The 21,877-nt window shown below is 39.5% G+C and overlaps 1 protein-coding gene across 2 annotated transcripts in view; it reads left to right on the top strand.

Annotated features, from left to right (window-relative positions):
• LOC132834659 (furin-like) overlaps positions 1-21,877 on the top strand; it is a 104,108-nt gene that overhangs the window by 69,960 nt on the left and 12,271 nt on the right. For both annotated transcript variants that reach the window (XM_060853593.1, XM_060853592.1), the window contains exons 3-12: positions 2,083-2,178; positions 3,487-3,615; positions 4,352-4,428; positions 6,260-6,348; positions 9,794-9,966; positions 10,183-10,395; positions 11,515-11,615; positions 13,179-13,282; positions 14,111-14,228; positions 21,154-21,336. In XM_060853593.1, the coding sequence (XP_060709576.1) occupies positions 2,083-2,178; positions 3,487-3,615; positions 4,352-4,428; positions 6,260-6,348; positions 9,794-9,966; positions 10,183-10,395; positions 11,515-11,615; positions 13,179-13,282; positions 14,111-14,228; positions 21,154-21,336 (1,283 nt within the window). The remainder of the gene's footprint in view (positions 1-2,082; positions 2,179-3,486; positions 3,616-4,351; positions 4,429-6,259; positions 6,349-9,793; positions 9,967-10,182; positions 10,396-11,514; positions 11,616-13,178; positions 13,283-14,110; positions 14,229-21,153; positions 21,337-21,877) is intronic.

Here is a 21,877-nt window from a genome sequence, read left to right as displayed (position 1 = left end):
ACTTTGTCTATTTATCCTATCCATGCTCCTCATAAGTTTGTAAACCTCTTAATGAGGGATTTAATGGTAGGTGTATGTCCTATACTCATAGATTGGAAAGACATCATTTTGTCCTCAAGTTCTCTTCCGCAGTAGCTATTACTGTTCTGCTGGCCTCCTTCCCTTGCCCAGACTAAGGATCACCAAGCCAAATATCTGCGACACACCTGTGATTTCTTTTGCATGGCACAGAACAACATTTACTCTGTAGGAGTGAAATTCTCAAAGAACTTCAGGAATAACTAGTGTTGGTGCTCATGTCTCAGAAAATCTCCAGTTAGGTTTCACAGCTCCATTGATGTGAACATGAAAGGGTGAGAATCCACAGAGCTTAGAATCCATCAATGCCTCATCTACTCCCAAATATTGGAGCCTGTCCTTTCCTCATACCAATATCCTATACGACCTCCACAGTAAGCAGTTGCAGGTATTGTGGGGCAGTCAATCCCTTATTGATCAAACACCTGAAGATCTTTTGTACCTGAGAATATTGCCAGTCCTCAAAACTTTGTGAGAAAGAGACACCCCAAGTGGTGAACAGGATTGTAGACACCTTGTGAGCGAACATTCTGTGTTATTTTCATAATGCAAGCTGAAGCAGTCAGTCAATCCTCAACTCCTTTTGAGTTTTTTTTGGTCCGTATGATGGCAAACTAATAATGAAATAATCTGATTTCTTTGCAAGTTTACATTCCAGCCAAATTGTGAAGTACTTTTGAAGGAGACTTCATATCATCTTTGCAATTTTTTTTATTTTGGTTTTGAAATACTGTGAATGGTTTTCATTGACTAAATTCATATATTACATTGCACTGTTCTCAGCTGGTCTGCCCTTTGTTATCTATTCATGTTGGTAAAGGACTCACTTGTAGACATAACCACCTACTGATATTCCATTTGGAGCCAAAATAGTTTTATGTCTCTCCTTGGTGATACCTGAATTAAAAAGTGTAACGGTTTACCAAGATTGGAAATACTATGCGTGACTTGGTGCAGATAGAGGAGAGAAAAAAAAGTTCTGAACTAAAACAAGCATCTTGTCTGTAAGAGAGGATAGTTGACACGTTGCAGGTTCGCCTCTTACACAGAAATAACAAGCTTGTGACCAGCAATGCTCAAGTTCAGTACTCTAAACTACAATTTCTATTACCTTTTTATAAATGATTGTAAGCTGCTAATCTTCATTTTTCTAGCAAGGACAAGCACTTCCAGTAAGCAAGCAATAACTTTTGACACAATTGTTCTTTTGGCAAGGATGTTAAAGCTTGTACATATTCAATCTTCATGCTACCTGTCAAGAGTGTGAGGGGGGCGGGGTTTGCTTCGATCAGTTGATTAGACAGCTGATTTGTGATGCAGTGTGACATTGATAGCACACGTTCAAGTCCTGCACTGGCTGAGGTTAACATGAAGGTGCCTCTTTCTCAACCTCACCCCTCAGGTTCAACTCCATCACCAGTCTTCACTGTCTGAGAGAACAGCTCTATGCTCTGGTAAGGCTATGGTGACTTGTCAAGCGCAAAGCCCTGAACAAAACGCAACCGGAAAATGGGTTACCTTCCTCAATCCATTGATAGTGCAGTGTAGAATGAGGAAAGGTCACGGGTATTAATCAGCAGGATTTATACTGCAGTAATATGAAATCCCTTTTGTGATTTGACCTCATGTAAACTGCTCAGTCATAGCCTTCATGCACAGCTGGTAGTTGTGATTGTGATATAATTGACTTAGCTGAAATTGTGTTTCTAGCTAAACATAACGTAGGCTTTAGCAATTTTTGGAGGGAGGGCATTAGAAATTCTGCATTTCCTTTGTGTAAGCAACTCTTGAGCCTTTGTTATGCCATATACTTAAAAAAAAACATTTGGAAATTAGTCAAATCTACGTCGATTACCTAGAACAGATTGTAAAGTCTGCCACTATTTCCTTCTACTTGAACTTTTACACTAATTGTATCAATTAATCTGGTTAAACAAAATTGCTTTGTAATGCCCTTCTAGGTAAAAAGTTTCTTTTCCTCAAAGACTTCATTCTTGCAAACAGGTCACATGGCTGGAACAGCAAGTAATTAAGAAAAGGAAAAAGAGAGACATTTACATTGAACCAAATGACCCCAAATTCCCAATCCAATGGTATCTGGTAAGTAACTCTGTGTGTTGTGCAAGTACAGAAAGGTGCAGATTCTGCTCCATCAATCCCCCCAGAGGTTTTTCAGTCTCTATAATGAAGACTTCCTATATTGGGAATGATGTGGTGCAGTAAGGGAATGGCATGAGACTTGTAAAGGGAAAAAATGGTCTACAAGGTATGAGGAACTGTGGACCAAGACGTTAGAGAAGGATGTTTTGAAATGTTTGAGAAAATTGTTTATTTTCATTTCATTTAAGTGAAGGAAAATCTTGGTATGTGAATTTAATATAAGCCTCTAATCAAGAGAATAAGCCCTGTCAAGAGATTTTGTGGGGACATATTTTGTTTGGGAAAAATATCCTTTATCTATTAAACATTCCATTCACTGTTTTATTGCTAAAATTAGGACTGGGTCATTCAGGAGTGATGTCAGGCTCACGCCCCTGCACAATATTTTGTGCATATCTGAAATGGTTTTTCCCTCCCAGAACTCCAGAACGTTGGTACATATTGTCACTTGGAAATTTTAAAGCTGAGATTAATTTTTTTTTTTAGATGAGCATGTTGAGGGTTTTAACTCTAAAGTATGTAGATTGATATAGAGCAGCCTTGATTTATTTGAATGTGGCAGACCCTCAAGGTGATGCATTGGCTTCTCCTGTTTGTTTCAAGAGCAGCATTTTAAAGCATCGTGTTTTGCATTGCATTTTGTCCTGAATTACATTAGATTAGATTACTTAGTGTGGAAACAGGCCCTTCGGCCCAACAAGTCCACACCGACCCTTCGAAGAACAACCCACCCAGACCCATTTCCCTCTGACGGGCAATTTAGCATGGCCAATTCACCTAACCTGCACATTTTTGGACTGTGGGAGGAAACCGGAGCACCCGGAGGAAACCCACGCAGATAGTGGGAGAATGTGCAAAGTCCACACACAGTTGTCTGAGGTGGGAATTGAACCCGTGTCTCTGATGCTGGGAGACAGCAGTGCTAACCATTGTGCCACCTTGCCGGCACAATTGACGAATTTTGACAGCTTTTGGAATCCTATAAAACAAGCAACTGCCCCTTTCTCTTCTTAAGTTATGACTGTTCTTAGGTAAATTTTGGGTGCATATATGGGCTAGTTTGTCCCCTTCCCATATTTAATGTGTATTATAAGAAGATTTCTACAAATATTGAACGGGTGAATAGTATTCCTATTCATACAGACCTCATGGGAAAACACTTGGTTAGGACTGTACTTTTAAGCTTGTCAGCCTGTACTGTGCATAGTATATCTTTGTTCAACGGTACTTTGGTTGTTTGTTGTCTAGCATAACACGGATCATCGTGACTTAAATGTAAAAGAAGCCTGGAAGCAGGGTTATACAGGAAAGGGTGTTGTAGTTTCTATTCTGGATGACGGAATTGAGAAGAATCATCCAGACCTATCAGCTAATTATGTAAGTAGATCTGTTTGCTTTATTCTTGGGTTGCTGCTGGGGACCCGATCTAACAATTGCTCAACCTTGTACCTATGATTAAAGAAAAAAAACTTAATTCCCAAGTTTAATGGTCTTCAGGATAAACTGGAATTGTGTCCTTTCTGCTACACTATCAGATGGAAAAAGTTTTGAGTCCCACGTGATGAAAGCTGATTTTAACTGGTTCACGTTAAACTATTAGGTGCCTCATCAACACACAAGCCCAAACCTAGCTGTCCAAAAGTCTAACGTCCGAATCCTCTTGACATTTAACAGACTAATACCCAGGATGCCGTTCTTTGCTGATGCCCATGCAACTCAGCAAACTGGATAAGATCCAGTCTATCTGGAATCACGTATTTCAATTTTAGAATTAATGTTCAATTTCAAGTTGAAACAAATTAGCTAATGTTCAATAAAAATACTCTCCCTCTTCTCTACCTTTTGATTTTCCTCTCCCTGTTAACATGAAAAGCTTGAATGATGCATACTTGACTTGTGGAGCTGGTGGGTGAAGATACAGAAATAAATTGGTTTAAATACAATACCTGACTTGAATACCTTTTACTGTTCTCAACTCAGCTAACGTTATTGGGTTCTCAGGAATCGTGTCAGTGCCCTAGCAGGAATCAACCAAGATTGAAGTGTTTGTTTTTTATTCTGAGTGATGCATAGGAAAAAGGGAACTTAATCAGTGTTTTTCTTCCTATTCCAGGATCCAGGTGCCAGTTACGACGTAAATGAGAATGATCCTGATCCTCAGCCCCGTTACACCCAGCTGAATGATAATCGGTAGGTCACTTCAGATAAAGGCCATGGTGAATTCAAGGGTTTTTGAAGATTTTAACCTCCGGTTACCATATCTCAATGTGTAATTGATTTCCAAATGCTTTCCTGTGAGGACTTTGTTGACATACTCTGTTAAACTCCAGACAAAATTTTAAAGCAATTTTGGAAATATGATAGAAAATCATGAATAGTTTTGTTGGACCAATAAAGGGAAGCTTTTTCCAGTGGCTGAACAGTAAATAATCAAAGCGTACAAGTTTAAGTTGATTGGCAAAAGAACCAGAAGTGACATTAGCAAAAACATCCTACTGTCTGGCTGGGTTACCAGCATGAGTCATCTGCCTGAAATACCGATCTACCAGCTGATACGTCTACCATAGGTATGGCAAGGAAGCAGCTCCCAAATCTTCCTCTGGGATCAAACCCTGTGTTGTTGATGTCACTCTGATTTAGAAGGCTTGCTTTCTAGCCAACTGAGCTTTACATAATAATGGTAGAGGTTTCTATTTGCTTATTTGGAGCCTGGAATCTCTCATCATACTGCCTGCCATTGTTGTGTGTTGGAACCATTTGCAAGATCTTCCTCAACCTATTTTGCCGTGATATAAATGTACTTGGCCACCAAGCCTTGGAGTAGGCCTTGTCTCCCTGCATGAGCTGGGTTCTCCACACCACCATCTATTGACAGGTGGATGCAGATTTGATAACTTAAAAATAAGATTAAATGTTCAAGGGAGATAAAATTGCAATGGTGAGGAAAGCAAGGAAGTAGGACCAGCTTGTAATTTTTGACAAATTATGTAAATTTGGACTAAATGGCTGTTTTTATGCTATAAAAAAAACTTTCATCTACCTCAGAGCTCAGCTGTTTACAGTACATAAGATAGCCGTTCAGCTCACCCAGTCTAAGACAACAAAGATCTATCCACACAAATCCTGTTTTCCTGTGGTAAACACAAGTGAATATCTAAATGCTGCTTAAATGTTATGAATGTTTCTGATTTAACCATCCTTTCAGGCATGAGATCCAGATTACCACCATCCTCTGGGTGAAAATAAAAATCCTCAAATCTCCTGTTGGCTTTCTTATTTTAAATCTATGCCACTGGTTATTGACTCATCAACTAATGGATAATATGTCTTCCTGTTCACCATACCTTATTCCTCATAATCAGTATCCCTGAACTTAACCCTAATGGTGACTGTATGGAGAAAAGAAGTAATTTATCTTTGAGTCTGTGCTGAAGACCTAATCATCTGGTGCTTAATAAAATCTTAAAAACACTGAGGACAAGAGGGCATTTCTGATGCAGAAAAACAAACTTCTGGAAGCACGCTAATGATTTGTCTTGAATCTTGTTGGTAAATTTTCAGAAGAATGTTACGATTTGGCATTAATGAATTACTGTTGTAACTAAAATTCTTGTACTTCCATTTCTGCCATGATGAAAAACACCCAACCAAAGTTGGCTTGGAAGGATTATTTTAATAATGGTGAATTACCAATGGTTGGTTGCAAGTTTTTGTCACTGGTAGTTGAAGATTCGATTGTGTACCAATTTCTTGGCACAGGAATTCATACCTAGTTATGGAGAAAACTGATTGATCTGACAGTGAAGTCTCATCAATGTAATAATGTTTTATTGATTCTGACTGAGGGAATGAATTGAACTGTTTAACGTTTCAGTCAGTAGCACCTAAGTAGGTTTTATGGAGTTGAGAATGAAGGGGATAGAAGACTATGTGAAACTGTGTCCCTATGAAAAAAGTGTGCTTGTACGGCTATTTAAATAAAATGGTTTGTGGAATTCTGATGGTTGCTGTTTCTCTACAGACATGGAACACGGTGTGCTGGCGAGGTGGCAGCTGTAGCCAACAATGGGATTTGTGGTGTGGGTGTGGCATATAATGCCAGAATCGGGGGTATGTATCAACTGTTACTTCCTCAATTCCACCCCATCTGTCACTGCTGAATACATCTACTCGTGCTGTTCTCATAGTTCTGATAATGGTGCAAACCCAATTGTGCACATCATAAATGTTGGCCCACTATTTGGGGCATTGTTGTTCGAGCTGATCCTGTTTACCACCCCCGGTGGTCAGATCCAAGAATATTTGGTGAATTGTATTTTACAAAAGTTGCCAACTCCATGCCAACCAGAAGCCAGTGACCTTTTGTTTGTTGAGGTAATTACCTTGTCGAAAAGAGAAGCTGGTGGGTAGAGCATTAACCCTCCTTCCTTTTTGCAAGAATTGCATTGGTTTAATTGGCGTTTGTAATTATTCTCTCTCTCGTCCCACATTCCACCACCACTCCCTCTAGTGATGGTGTTTGTCTGGCATGTTATTCCTCAAGTTTTATGTGAAGGTTTATTTATAGACTGCTTTGCTTGCGATTCATCTCAAAAGGTTAGTGGTGATCATCTGTAAATCCCATAGCAACAAACCATTTTTCTAGAACAAGAATGTTTTGAGCCCTAATGCATTAAATTTCACACCCAAGCTATGCTGAGTGCAGATGTTGAGCCAAAGCATTGGCTTTCAAAAGTCTTATGTGAGCAGGGGTGGGTGCTCAATTCCATGAATAATGGGGAGTGAATATTGGGTGGATGAAGAACACAAGAACTAGGAGCAGAAGTTGGCAATTCAATCCTCAACTTAAAAATGAGGTCTGCAGATGCTGGAGATCACAGCTGAAAATGTGTTGCTGGTTAAAGCACAGCAGGTTAGGCAGCATCCAAGGAATAGGAAATTCGACGTTTCGGGCATAAGCCCTTCATCAGGAATGAGGAGAGTGCGCCAAGCAGGCTAAGATAAGAGAAATCTGAGTTCATTCCTTGTGGTTGGAGGGTTCCCAGGCGCCTAGGAACCCTCCAACCACAAGGAATGAACTCAGATTTCTCCAGTTTCCTCATTTCCCCTCCCCCCACCTTGTCTCAGTCGGTTCCCTCAACTCAGCACCGCCCTCCTAACCTGCAATCTTCTTCCTGACCTCTCCGCCCCCACCCCACTCCGGCCTATCACCCTCACCTTGATCTCCTTCCACCTATCACATCTCCATCGCCCCTCCCCCAAGTCCCTCCTCCCTACCTTTTATCTTAGCCTGCTTGGCACACTCTCCTCGTTCCTGATGAAGGGCTTATGCCCGAAACGTCAAATTTCCTGTTCCTTGGATGCTGCCTAACCTGCTGTGCTTTAACCAGCAACACATTTTCAATTCAATCCTCAAGCCTACTCCACCATTCAGTGCAGTTATGGCTGATCTCATCTCTGCCTCAACTCCACTTTCCTGCCCACTCCCATAACCTTCAATCAGTTGCTAATCAAAAATCTAACTATCTCCTCAGGCGACTGACTGTGTGGAGTTTGCACGTTCTCCCTGTGTCAGGGAGTGGGTCAGGTGAATTGGCCATGCTAAATTGCCCGTAGTGTGAGGTAAATGTAGGGGTATGGGTGGGTTGCGCTTCGGCCGGTCGGTGTGGGCTTGTTGGGTCGAAGGGCCTGTTTCCACACTGTAAGTAATCTAATCTAATCTAATCTAATTTCCTCACTGTCCTGGCATTCACCACACTCTGGAGTATTGAATTCCACAATTCAGAACCCTCTGAGAGAATAATTTTTTTCTTATCTCATGTTTTACCCTTTATGGGAAAACGTTTTGTTCTATATTGTCTCATATAAGGACATGTCCTCTCCATATCTATTGTCAATCTGCTTAGCATCTTGTATGGCTCAATTAAATCTCCCCTCATTCTTCTAAACTCTTAGAGTACAGGCCTAAACTGCTCATCTCACTTTATACGACAAATTTCTCATTTATGGAATCAGTCTAAATTGCCTCCAATGTAAACACATCCCCTCTCAAGTAAATGGGGCCAAAACTCTCTGTGATACTCTGAATGCAGTCTCACTAATGCCTTGTGCAATTGCAGCAGCTTTTCCCTATTTTTAAACGTTCTTCTTTTCGCAATAAATATCAAAATGCCACTGGTCTGTCTTTATTACATGCTGTATCTGCATGCTAGTTTTCTGCAATTTATGCACAAGGTCACCCAGATCCCTCAGCACTGAAGCACACTGAAGTTTCTCTCCATTTAAATAATAGTTTGCCTCTCTATTCTTCTGATGAAAATGGATTACCTCTCACTCATCCATATCCAACTCCGTCTGCCAAATTTTGGCCCTGTCACCAAACCTATTCATATCCATTTGTAAATTGCTTATTTCTTTATTGTCGCTTACTTTCCCACAAATTTTAGATCATTTGCTTGTTCAAATTATCCCATTAAAAATTTTAGACAATTAATAATTGGTGAATCTTCAAAGCTGAAGTGGTGCTCGTACAACAGCTTGTCAGCTACTGAAAGATTATCTTTCAGTTGCTCAAAAACCTGTCAGATGATATAAACCCTTCATACTGGCTGCCAATGGCAGTTGTGGCAAATTTGAGGCATTTGTGGAATAAAATGCTGTGATCTTTTACTGACATGAATCTGTTTTATATTAGCCAACTGCAATTAGCTTAATAGAAAACACCAGTATGCACATCGGAATATTTTTAAAGCACAGTACTTTCAATTTGGGTTTTTCCTGTCCTCCCTCCCTCTTTGCTAAGATCACTACGTTAGGCGCCAGTCTGTCTCTGGCATATTGCCCAAAAGACTGTTTAGGTGCAAGACTTGTCAGTGAGTATCCACGAAGGCCAATACAGTTTAAATTTAATCTTTTACATGGTCTTGCCAACAGGAAGTGGGTATCACCTGGGAGCAGAAAATGTGGTCAATTTTTTCAATTCTTTTTTCCTCTCCCTTCGCACCCACGCCCTACTAGTAGTATTCATGTTTGTTTGTCCAGAACCAAGGTTATAGTGCAAGAAAAAAGGGTAGACTTTTTCAGACAGATATGAGACGCAATTTCTTCACCCAGACAGTAATGAACCGTGGGGATTCTCAGACATAGGAAATTAAGTCCAAAACATTGAAGACTTTGGAGTAACTTTGTTGGTGTAGTTCTTGAGGCGAAAGTGGCCAAAGGAGAGGGGGAGAAAGCTGGGACGGGGTGATCAGCCATGATCATATTGAGAGGTGGAGCAGGCTTGAGGGGCTGAGTGCCTCCTCCTCTTACATTGTGTCTGTGGGATGTGTTCTTTTGTCCCTGTTTTTAATTTACTAGCCAATGTTTCTTGCAATTTATTTTTGAATATTGGCAATTTCTTTTCAATATCTTTTCCTTAAAAATGTTGTGTTCTGACTTTGCCCCTTCCCTCTGGTAGTTTCAGCTATGTTTTGAACCTGCAGATGTCTCATAGTTCATTCCAAAACTGGCTAGTGCCAATGTTAAGAGTTGTACACTTTCTTGGTTTCTGTAGGTGTGCGGATGCTAGATGGAGAGGTGACTGATGCTGTGGAAGCTAGGTCCCTTAGTATGTACCCTCAACATATTGATATCTACAGTGCTAGTTGGGGTCCAGAGGATGATGGAAAGACAGTGGATGGTCCTGCTAAATTAGCACAGGCAGCGTTTTTTAAAGGCATTTCACAGGTAAAGTAAATAATACTTGTATGTTCAAGATAAGTGCAGAATTGAATATTCATTTCTTCATAAATTTGATCGGTCAAAAGACCTCTCTTATTATGCAAGGGGCTTGGGTAAAATGCAGATTTAATAATTGTGAGCAGAGACCATTTTGTAATACAATTATGCAATAATGGTTAACAAGGTGAGCATGCTAACTTGTTTTGAAAAAAATATTTGCAGGGACGTGGTCGTCTTGGCTCGATATTTGTGTGGGCTTCTGGGAATGGTGGCCGGGAACATGACAGCTGTAACTGTGATGGATATACAAATAGTATCTACACCCTTTCAATCAGCAGTACAACTCAGAATGGGAATGTACCTTGGTACAGCGAGGCATGCTCTTCAACACTTGCCACTACATACAGTAGTGGAGGTCAATTTGAAAAACAGATCGTAAGTAGCTATTATGATAAAAGTTTTGTTGTCCAGAGTCCTAATCTTTGTATGACTGCTTTGTTATTAACAGAACAATACTGGAATAATCTGCACCCAATTTCAAAATGTAGCACTGAAAGCTCTTTAATTGGGTAAATATCTAGCAACAGTAATGCCTGAATTATTATTCTCATTCAGGTTTTACTTTATCCTAGTGACTATTAATCTGATTCAGTCACAATTTTTAAGAGGTTACTTCTCCCTTAGAAATATTAAAGGGCATGTATTACAATCTGGGAAAGCAAGATGAGAAAGGACAGCTGAAGACAAGCTTGCACTGATGGCTTCCTTTGTGTTTAAGTCCAGCTGTTTTGGTTTGAGTTTTTGCCTGAAGGTTTGGGTAATTCCTCCTACATTAGCTTGTCTCAGTTGGACATTAGAAAAAGAAGCAAACACAAATATGGAAACAGCTACATTTGAAAGGGTAAATTATGGACAAGTTTGCACATAGTAATGTTATATGCAAAGGTCTTTCAGGTTTGTGATCTATCTATTCTAATTTTTTTTTAAGTATTCTGCAGCTGACACTAATGAACCTTTTTAACAAGCAAACAGATTTTTAAAAAACTCTACCATTGATTCTCTATCACCACCTTTATTAGTAATCTATTCCATAATTCTCATGTACACATTATAATGCTAGTTTCTTCTAAATGAGACAAAATCACAGTGGTGCTTTCCTATTCAAATTCCACAGCTTTTAAAACTTTGATCTCTCTATGCCCCATCCTGCGTAAGCCTGTTGTGCATTGTTCGTTAATACCAGCTAATTTGTGACAGACTTCAGTACAAACTACCTTTGTTAGAATTATCTGGATAGACTTGAATGTTGGCACATTTAAAACACTATAAACCAGGTGTTAATGCTGCGTCACTCATTTGTGATCAGATCAGAAAACATCTGGCCTCAAGTAGAGACTGTTGAATGGTTCAGATTGTGATCCTTTATTGGAGCTAATGTGGCTAAACCTGTTTTGTATTGACTGTTTTCTGATGTTCCAGCTCTTGGTGCCAGTTTTACTGCCTTCTTGAAATGGCTGCAACCTCATTACATCTGTTCATTTTATTTCTCTTTAGGTTACCACTGATCTCAGACAGAAATGTACAGAATCGCATACTGGAACTTCTGCATCTGCTCCCCTTGCTGCCGGAATCATTGCCCTTGCACTGGAAGCAAAGTATGCATTATCATGTAATCAACCATGTAGCTACTCGTGTGACATTTGTGTGCCACCTGGTAGTTGAACTACTTTTGAAAAAAAAGCAACAAAGTTGTAGCTATTTGCTTGTCAAAACTGCATCATAGGATTTGATTGTTAAAATATGAGCTGTGTTGGTCAGATTTTAGAGGAGAAAGTGAGGTCTGCAGATGCTGGAGATCAGAGCTGAAAATGTGTTGCTGGAAAAGCGCAGCAGGTCAGGCAGCATCCAAGGAACAGGAGATTCAACGTTTCGGGCTTATGCCCTCCTTCAGGAATGAGGAAAGTGTGTCCCAGATTTGGTCAGATTTTAGTCTCATTCCGTTACCATCTCCCTCAATTCTCTTCCATCTTCCCAAGAGATGATTGAATTCTGCTGGGGTGTACTTCTATTGATATCATTCAATTAATCATTCTACGCTTCAGCCTAAGTGTGTTGACAAGCTTTATGACCAAGAAAGCATCAGCTCAGGCCAATTTTTGTTTGTATCTGACTTGCGAAAAATGTTGGGATGCCCATCATGCCATGAATCCTATTCCTGACATTTTCTCTGAACCCTCTTGATACCACCCCACCACTCCCCACCCTAAAGTTCTTAAAAATCAAACCAGAGCTAGAAAACTCTTTCCATGATTTAATATCCTTTTATTATCAGGATATTTGCATATAGAAATTGGGATGTCATGTTGCAGCTGTACAAGACATTGATTTGGCCACTTTCAGAATACTGTGTATAGTTCTGGCCGCCCTTCTGTAGGAAGGATGTTGTTAAAGAATAGAGGGTGCAGAAAAGATTTACAAGGATTTTGCTCTGACTGGAGGGTTTGAGTTATAGGGAGAGATTGAATAGACTGGGGCTTTTCTCCCTGAAGTATTGGAGGCTGAGGATTGACCTGTTAGATATTTGCCAAATCATGAGTGGCATCAATAGGATGAATAGCCAAGGTCTTTTTCCAAGAGTGGGCAAGTCCAAAACTAGAGGGTGTGGGTTTAAGGTGAGAGGAGCAAGATTTAAAAAGGACTTATTTCAAGCAGAGTGTGGTGCATTTATGGAATGTCTGAGGAAGTGGTGGGGGGGGTACAATTGCAATATTTAAAAGGCATCTGGATGGGGTATATGAATAGGAGGGGTTTAGAGGGATATGGGCAAAATGCTAGAAAATGGGACTCACATTGGGATGTCTGGTGTGGACAGAGAATCTGTTCCAGTCTGTATGACACGATGAAGCAGTATGTTTGAATTTGAATTGCTCAGTAAATTTGCAAAGTTTATTATAGAATCTTATTTAATTAAATTAAAATTTCTTTCAATATGATTATTGTACAAGAATAATTGGCAAAAATGCATTTTAACTTAAAAATCTATTTTGTTGCACTCAGTTAAATAAAAACTAATTTTCTTTGGTTTTGCCGTCCGTTGCAATTTAAATCACTTTTTAATCGGATGCATAAGTATGGTAAAGTAACATTTTGTTGAAAATTGTATGCCTTTCAAATAATGCTGAAAATCCCATTTGTTCACTTGTATTTTCCCCATCTAGTAAAAATCTGACATGGCGGGATATGCAACACCTTGTGGTACGGACATCCAAACCTTCCCATCTGTCAACAGATGATTGGATTATCAATGGCGTTGGCCGCAAAGGTAAGCTGTTTCATTTAATGCTTAAATCTCGCAGTGAGACTCATCTTGAAATTAAAGAATGAGCCAAAAAACAGCCATTTGAAATTATCCTTGTGGTTTCCTAACTTCCCTATAACAACTACTCCAACCTTTACAGTTTCCAATACTTCTGTTATTCAGCTGGCAGATTACTCTATACACTTGAGTAAAGAAGTTATTGTAATACTTGTATAAAGTATTTATTTAGTTGTTCTGTTTTCCTGGTTTAATTTGAATACATGTTAAGCTTTTCCCACTTAAAACTTCATCAAAAAATGTAGATTCTGTAGAATTTAGTCTTGTGTAGCCTTTCCTCGAGGCTCGATCATCTGTAAATGTGGCTTATCAAATTTTGTTGGGCAAGAGAATGCAAAAGAAGCAGCATCTGAATAAAATGTTGATGAGAAAAGATTTGTTCTTTGGACTATTTAAGTTAGGAATTCAAAGGTAGGAGAAAAGTTTGATGTGTATCCTGTCCTTGAGCAGCCTTCTGTGTTCAGTATCACACCTGCAATAGAATCCCTTGTCCCTTTTGTCTTCCCCCTCTCTGCACGCATCAATGTACTGTACATTCAATGACTGCATCTTTCCATTTATGAGATGGTAGCAATGCAATTTCAGAATTTTGGTGAGATCAGTTGAGAATTTTCACTACTTCAGATGACTGGACAGGCAAATTCTGAATTGTACATTTGCAGTATTTTAAAAACGCATTAAGCAATTTTATTGTAAATTTAGCAATTTTTTTTTAAAAAAAGGACAGGAATATTGTTACAAGCTGTATTACTGACACTTCCTGTTCTCATACAGTCAGTCACTCCTATGGATATGGGCTGTTGGACGCTGGAGCAATGGTTGCACTAGCTAAGGACTGGACAAACGTTGGAGATCAACGGAAATGTGTCATTGTTATCATATCTGAGCCAAAGTAAGTGTTGCAGGTCATTAACCTTGATTTCCTTGAAAATAAGCGGTGTTTTATCATAACTTGTCATTCATGCAATCATAGAATTGTTGTAGCTTTTACTTAGTTATTTACTATTTATGTTATAATTTCTGTTAGTGTGGATTGTGATGTGTGTGAAGGACAATGCTAGTGAATAAATTCTGGCTGCAATTACATGAACAGTTCTTTATCGCCTTTTTGCATCAATTTTAATTTGCATACCAATCCCATCCTAAAGATATGGATTTCTGGTCAGGGTATGGTTTGTCTTGTATAGGGTGGTGTTTTCCAGTACTTCTGGTTAATTGTCATCAATCTGTGAAACTTTAATAGGATCTTGGAAGACGTCCCAGCCATGTACGTTGTTCATACCTGATATTCAATAGCAACCAAATCTTACTCTCCCAGAACCTATAATGTGAAGATCAATTCTTCTGTCCCAGTGACAGGTCCAGTTGAATTGTTACATCATGTTGGATCATGGATCAGCTTTATATACTGAAATCTGCAGCTTATCTTAACCAAACAATCCCCAGGAAGCTTCTCCCAATGTTGGAGATGATTCTGGTTCACGTGGTAACAGCCACTGGTGTCTGCAGAAAAGAAAAAATACAAAATTTACGATTCCAATTCCATTGACTATCGAGAGACAGCATGTCATTCTGTAGTGCTCTCTTCCCCGAACATGGTCAAGAAGGTCACCAGTTCTTATCCATGCTATGTAACAAGGCTATTTGATCAGTTAGCTCACAATTCACAATTATCTTCCCTCTTTCTATGTCGGAGGTCAATTCCATTTAACACCTATGTAACTACTGAATCAAGTCATCAACGTTTTAAATTGAAGCTTCTGTCTTAACTAACATCAATACAATGGTTCTTCCCAAGAGGAGTCTAACTGGACTCAAACATTAACTTTTATTTCTCTTTATAGCAGAGTATTTTCCAGCACTTTGTTTTTATTTTAGATTTCCAGCATCTCTGCAGTATTTGGCTTTTATTTTTGTCTGTCTGAAAACAAACCCCAGAATAAAAGTCGCTGATTAATTTGTGGCTGCACTTTACTTTTTATTGCCTGACTGAATCTGATCTCTCAGACCTCTCCGTGTGCACGCAGTGCAGCTTGCAGCTGATAAGAGTGCAAGTTGAAGTGTTGGCACACTTAAAATAAGTCCTGGAAGTGCTCACAGCTCCAGTGTAGTACTTTATAGAAATCATGCCCTGTGCTGTGTGAGCTGGGCATGTCCTGTTACCAATGCCCTGTGAAGTCGGGTTACAAGCTGACTCAACTTGTGCTGCCATTTTAACACCACCATTAAAATAGCTTTGAAGCTTCCTGGTGTAAATTAACATTTATCAAGTTGTATTTGAATTTTTCAAAATTTGAAAGTATAAAAAGCTGTCTGATAAGATTTTTCACGGAAAAGAAATGAAAAGGAATTGACTGTTACCTGACATCTTAGTACTGGATATCTCATTTAAGTTTCATGCATCTCACTAATTGCTACTTGTGCTTAATCAGGTCAAGGAATGAATAGTTGTTTTGTGATGATGGGGGATCTGACAGATCAGTTACACAGTAGTGTCAGCAGTAGCTTAATAGCAGAGTTAAAGATTGATGTTTGAGAGCTGTGTGTGTGAGAGAGAGAGAGACTTGGCTAATAATCTGTTTCTGATGAAGGGACAATTGTCTACTGCCAATATGAAATGGAAGACCCTTGCAATGGATCTGATACAATTATTGTGTGTTATTGCCAAATTACCTTTATTCAGAAAGATTAAAGAAAAGGAAAACCGAAGCAATCATTTTAATATCCAGTTTGTTATTGTCTGTTGAGATACAGTTCCCAAAAATGTTTTTCCTGTTTTACTACCTCACATTGCTTATTTTATATTATTGTCTAAAGTATTTCAATATAATCCTTGCACTTTGTTGCATTAATGTAAAGGCTTCGTGGCATTGCTTCTAAAGCACTCAGCCACAGTAAGCAAACCACGAAACTCAGGTGTGATAAGTGGTCTGATATTAGACAGGCAGCAGCAGGAGTGAAACAAAACATTACGGCAGCACAATGACTCGGTGGTTAGCTCTACTGCCTCACAGCACCCAGGGACCCAGGTTCAATTCCAGTCTCAGGCAACTGTTTGTGTGGAGTTTGCACGTTCTCCCTGTGTCTGCATGGGTTTCCACCAGGTGCTCTGATTTCCTCCCACAATCCAAAGATGTGCAGGTCAGGTGAATTGACCATGCTAAATTGCCCGTAGTAGAGGGAAATGGGTCTGAGTGGGTTACTGTTTGGAGGATCAGTATGGACTTGTTGGGCCAAAGGGCATGTCTCAATGCTGTAGGGAATCTAATCTTATCTCCAATTTGGAAGGGGTAATTGGCTAGTATTCCTGCTAATTTTTGTTTTCTAGCTTTGATTGTTTTAAGTTCATTTATAGGTAACCAGTTAAAACAGGCTGTTTCCATTATAAACAATGTATAAATAGTGATAGAATTATTCATGTGCACTCCAGTCCAATTATTTATCAGACTTTCAGCGCACTTCACCTAAAAGCCTGCATTTTATTCCACATAGAGTCATAGAGATGTACAGCATGGACACAAACCCTTTGGTCCAACCCGTCCATGCCAACAAGATATCCCAACCCAATCTAGTCCCACCTGCCAGCACCCCGCCCATATCCCTCCAAACCCTTCCTATTCATATACCCATCCAAATGTCTCTTAAATGTTGCAATTGTACCAGCCTCCACCACATCCTCTGGCAGCTCATTCCATACATGTACCACCCTCTGCGTGGAAATGTTGCCCCTTAGGTCCCTTTTATATATTTCTCCTCTCACCCTTAAACCTATGCCCTCCAGTTCTGGGCTCCCTGACCCCAGGGGACTTTATCTATTTATCCTATCCATACCCCTCATAATTTTGTAAATCTCTAAGGTCACCCCTCAGCCTCCGACGCTCCAAGGAAAACAGCCCCAGCCTGTTCAGCTTCTCCCTGTAGCTCAGATCCTCCAACTCTGGCAACATCCTTGTAAATCTTTTCTGAACCCTTTCAACTTTCACAACATCCTTCCAAAAGGAAGGAGACCAGAATTGCATGCAATATTCCAACAGTGGCCTAACCAATGTCCTGTACAACCGCATCATGACCTCCCAACTCTGTACTCAATACTCTGACCAATAAAGGAAAGCATACCAAACGCCGCCTTCACTATCCTATCCTGCAACTCCACTTTCAAGGAGCTATGAACCTGCACTCTAAGGTCTCTTTGTTCAACAACACTCCCTAGGACCTTACCATTAAGTGTAAGATTTGCTTTCCCAAAATGCAGCACCTCACATTTATCTGAATTAAACTCCATCTGCCACTTCTCATCCCATTGGCCCATCTGGTCCAGATCCTGTTGTAATCGGAGGTAACCCTTTTCCCTGTCCATCGCACCTCCAATTTTGGTGTCATCTGCAAACTTACTAACTGTGTACCTCTTATGCTCGCATCCAAATCATTTACGTAAATGACAAAAAGTAGACGGCCTAGCACCAATCCTTGTGGCACTCCACTGGTCACAAGCCTCCAGTCGGAAAAACAACCCTCCACCACCACCCTCTGTCTTCTACCTTTGAGCCAGTTCTGTATCCAAATGGTTAGTTCTCCCTGTATTCCATGAGATCTAACCTTGCTAATCAGTCTCCTCTGGGGAACCTTGTCGAACGCCTTACTGAAGTCCATATAGATAACATCTTCTGCTCTACCCTCATCAATCCTCTTTTGTTACTTTTTCAAAAAACTCAATCAAGTTTGTGAGACATGATTTCCCATGCACAGAGCCATGTTGACTATCCCTAATCAGTCCTTGCCTTTCCAAATACATGTACAGCCTGTCCCTTCGGATTCCCTCCAACAACTTGCCCCCACCACCGAGGTCAGGCTCACCGGTCTATAGTTCCCTGACTTAAGCTTATCTCAACCTGATTCTTGTGTGATATCATAAATGCAGCCATATTTAAAATTGTTCAGTCTTAAAATAGTAGTGTATTAATATTTAAATTAGCAAAATAACTTCATAAGTCAAGTTATTTATAAAGTAAAATCTCAGTGCTACTTCTAGATGGAAATGTTATATACAGTAACTCCTTGATGGATTTTTGTCCCTGTAGAATTCTGCCTGACATGTTATCCATTCTATTATAACGTAATCTAATCAGTATCATTTTCACTAAAAATGTATTAATCCAATTTTCATTGTATGATGGTGAGCTCCTGTTCGAATCTTGACAGGCGAAACAGTAAGTTCTATTATTTGCAGCAGAATGTCTATTAAACAAGAAATCAATAATGTAGGTATATCCCTTGCCAATTTTAGTGTCATGGAAATGTGATGATGAGCTTATTGTGCGGATTTATCAGTAGGATGTGTGTGTTTGAAGCAACTTGCCTGAATATGGTACACGCATTTTGATTTTTGTACTGACTAGAGAGATGGTGTCATAACACTAATATAACCGTACCAGTATTCCATAGCCTCTGGAATGGGTTCAAGTCTTGTATGATAGGTGATAAAATTTGAATTCAAATTGTTTGAAAAATTGGAAATAAAAACTAGCGTAAGTTGACAAAGTAACCACAATCAAATTTGGAAAAACCCATCTGTCCTTGAGGGCAAGAAATCTGTTGTCCTTACTGACCTGACTTACATGTGATTTCAGATCCACGGCAATGTGGTTGACTCTTTGTAGACTCTTTGTAAGCCATTTCAGGGGCAATCAGTTCACAAACAACTAGAACTGGGCAACAATTGCTGGGTCTTGCCAGCAGTGCCCACGTTCTACAGAAAAAAAATAAACAGCTCGAGCAATACAGTTCAACTTGAGAGTGAAGTTAATTGCATTATATTATAATGGAGATGATAATCTTCAGCTTTATCTGATACTGCTGCAAATTCTTCAACTTTAAACTCTTTAAGGGCTGATTGTCAGACATCAGGGTTGCCTTGAGCCTGTTAACTTCTGCAGTCTAGTTGTGGTTTGAACAAAAGTAATCACATGCCAGGGAGTTTCAGAAAAATTTGGGGAATTTATGAAACTTCATGTTACATGGAAATGTTTGTGCTTGTATATTTTATCAATTACTTTCTTAGAATTTACACATGCTAATAATCTGACTTAATCAAAAACCTATAATCTGTTTATGCTATTTATCCTCGAGCTGAAGACTGTATTACATTGGCACCACAGTCGCAAGCATCCACTCCCTACATTACTGAAGCTCAGTGGCAATAGTGTGTGCTATTGACAAGATACATTGCAGAAATTCACCAGAGATCCTTGGACATCACCTTTCAAATCCATAACCACTTCCATCTAAAAGGACAAGGTCAAAACTACATGGCAACACTGTTCCTCCCCAAGTTACTCGCCATCCTGACTTGGAAATATATTGCCATTCTTTCACTGTCACTGGGTAAAAATCTTGAAATTCCCTGTCTACCTGCCAGGTGGGTCTACCCACCAAACACACAAACAGTTCAGGAAAGCAGTTCACTGCAACCCGGGAGAGTCCATAAATACTGGCCTAGCCAGCGAAGTCCACATCTCATGAGTGAATAAAATAAAACCATCCTAAAATTAAACACAACTGCAGCTGCTGGAGATCTGAAACAAACAGAAATTGCTGGAGAAACTCAGGTCTGGCAGCATCCATGGAGAGAAAACAGTTAACATTTTTGAGTTATTTGGAGTAGAGGAGTGCTCAAAATGTTAACTGTTTTTCTCCACAGAAGCTGCCATCCCTGCTGAGTTTCTCCAGCTATTTGTCTTTGTTTGCAACAACCTTGTTGTGCAAATTCTTAATCTCAAAACTTAGTGCTTAGGCACATTCTTATTGGCCAGTATACTTTCTGATGTGCTTTCCACTTGTGTTTGTACTTTGCATTTTCTCTTCCACGTCTGTCCTGTGAACTATAATTTCACCATGCAGGCTGATGACTGATACCTACTTGCAGAACCGAAAATATAAATATTGTATCCAGATGAGCACTCAATGCAATAACTGAAGGCTTTTTTGAATTGCCCCAGCACATTTCTCAAATGTTGCAAAACATTCATGTATGTGAGTTTCTTAAGCCTGGCTGCACATGGCTATGCATGTATGTCAAACTAATCTGTTTCTTACAGTACTTGAGAAAAGTTGATGGAAATTAGGCCATGTATTGTTCTTCAAAGTGTATTTGAAGATCTTAATGTTTAACTGAACCACCAGAATAGGCGGGTGGAATATCTATCAGCTCATCTTAAGGCTGACATCTCCAATAAATGTGCAATGTTGTATTGATAGCCTAGGTTCTCTGTTCAAGTCCTTGGGTGGAACTTGAAACCTAAACAACTTGGTTTGAAGGCAGGAGTTCTACCTGCCAGGCTAAGCTGAAAAGTACAAGATTCGATTTAGAATTTGAACTGCAATAAATCTCTCATCCCAGGAGACCCTTGTTTCCAATTGACTTAACAAATGCATAAGAATGAGGAGCAGGAGTAGTCTATTCAGCCCCTTAAACTTGCTCTCCCATTTGATACAGTTATGACTGATATCATTTTTGGCCTTAATTCCACTTTCTGCCTACGCTCCATAATCATTTAATCCATTGCTAACTAAAAATCTATCTATTTCCTTAATTTTACTCAGTCTGAGTTAGTGCATTTCACAGATTCACCTCCTTTTAAGAGAAGTACTTTATCGTCATCTGTTTTAAATCTGCTATCCTGTATCCTGAAACTGTGACCCCACATTATAATTTAATTCTGCATGCTGATAGCTTATTTGAATTGGTATTCTGATACTGTCTTAATGTAATTCAGAGTTCAGGGATTTCTACAGTTCTGGTGTTCAACTTATCTCTTCAGGGATATTGGTAACCTTCGATTGGAGATTCGAAAAAGGGTTGATGCATGCCTTGGAAGTTCAAATTTTATCCACTCCTTAGAGCATGTGCAGGCAAGGATTACACTATCATATAACCAGCGTGGAGACTTGGCTATATTTCTCACCAGTCCTATGGGGACGAGGTCAACTCTGTTGGCACCAAGGTATGATGTTGCTGCAGCTCAAGAGAATGATGCATGAAAATTACTAATATTAAATAACCCGCGGATGATAGAAATTAGCTTGTAATTCTTTAATGGGTAAATTTTGTTGCTGTAAGTGTCTCTTTTTTTTGTCAACATTTTGTTGATTAGTACCTGACAAAGAGGATTTTAACGTTCAGTCCATTGTGACTCACTGAGGACTGACTCGATTACCTAATTGACCTGCAAATGTGATTAACTACAGCTCAATGGAAGATTGGAGTGAAAGAGTGATTTTATTGCTGAGAAAGATTACTCGAAACTTAGTCCACAATCAGTGGCTGACCACTTATGACCAGCAGATTTGTAGTTGAGGGTGGTGGCCTAGTGGTAAAATCACTGGATTGGTAATCCAGAATCCTGGGTAATATTGTTAAATCCCACAATGACAGATGGTGAAACTTGAGTTCAATAAAAATCTGGAATAAAAAGTTAGCTTAATGTAACGACAGATTAAAAACCAAACTGATTCACCATTGTCCTTAAGGGAAGGACATCCACC

The sequence above is a fragment of the Hemiscyllium ocellatum genome, chromosome 42 (assembly GCF_020745735.1).
Source record: "Hemiscyllium ocellatum isolate sHemOce1 chromosome 42, sHemOce1.pat.X.cur, whole genome shotgun sequence".
Lineage (NCBI taxonomy): Eukaryota > Metazoa > Chordata > Chondrichthyes > Orectolobiformes > Hemiscylliidae > Hemiscyllium > Hemiscyllium ocellatum.
Note: the sequence above shows the minus strand (reverse complement) of the source record. Positions and strands in the feature narration are given on the sequence as shown.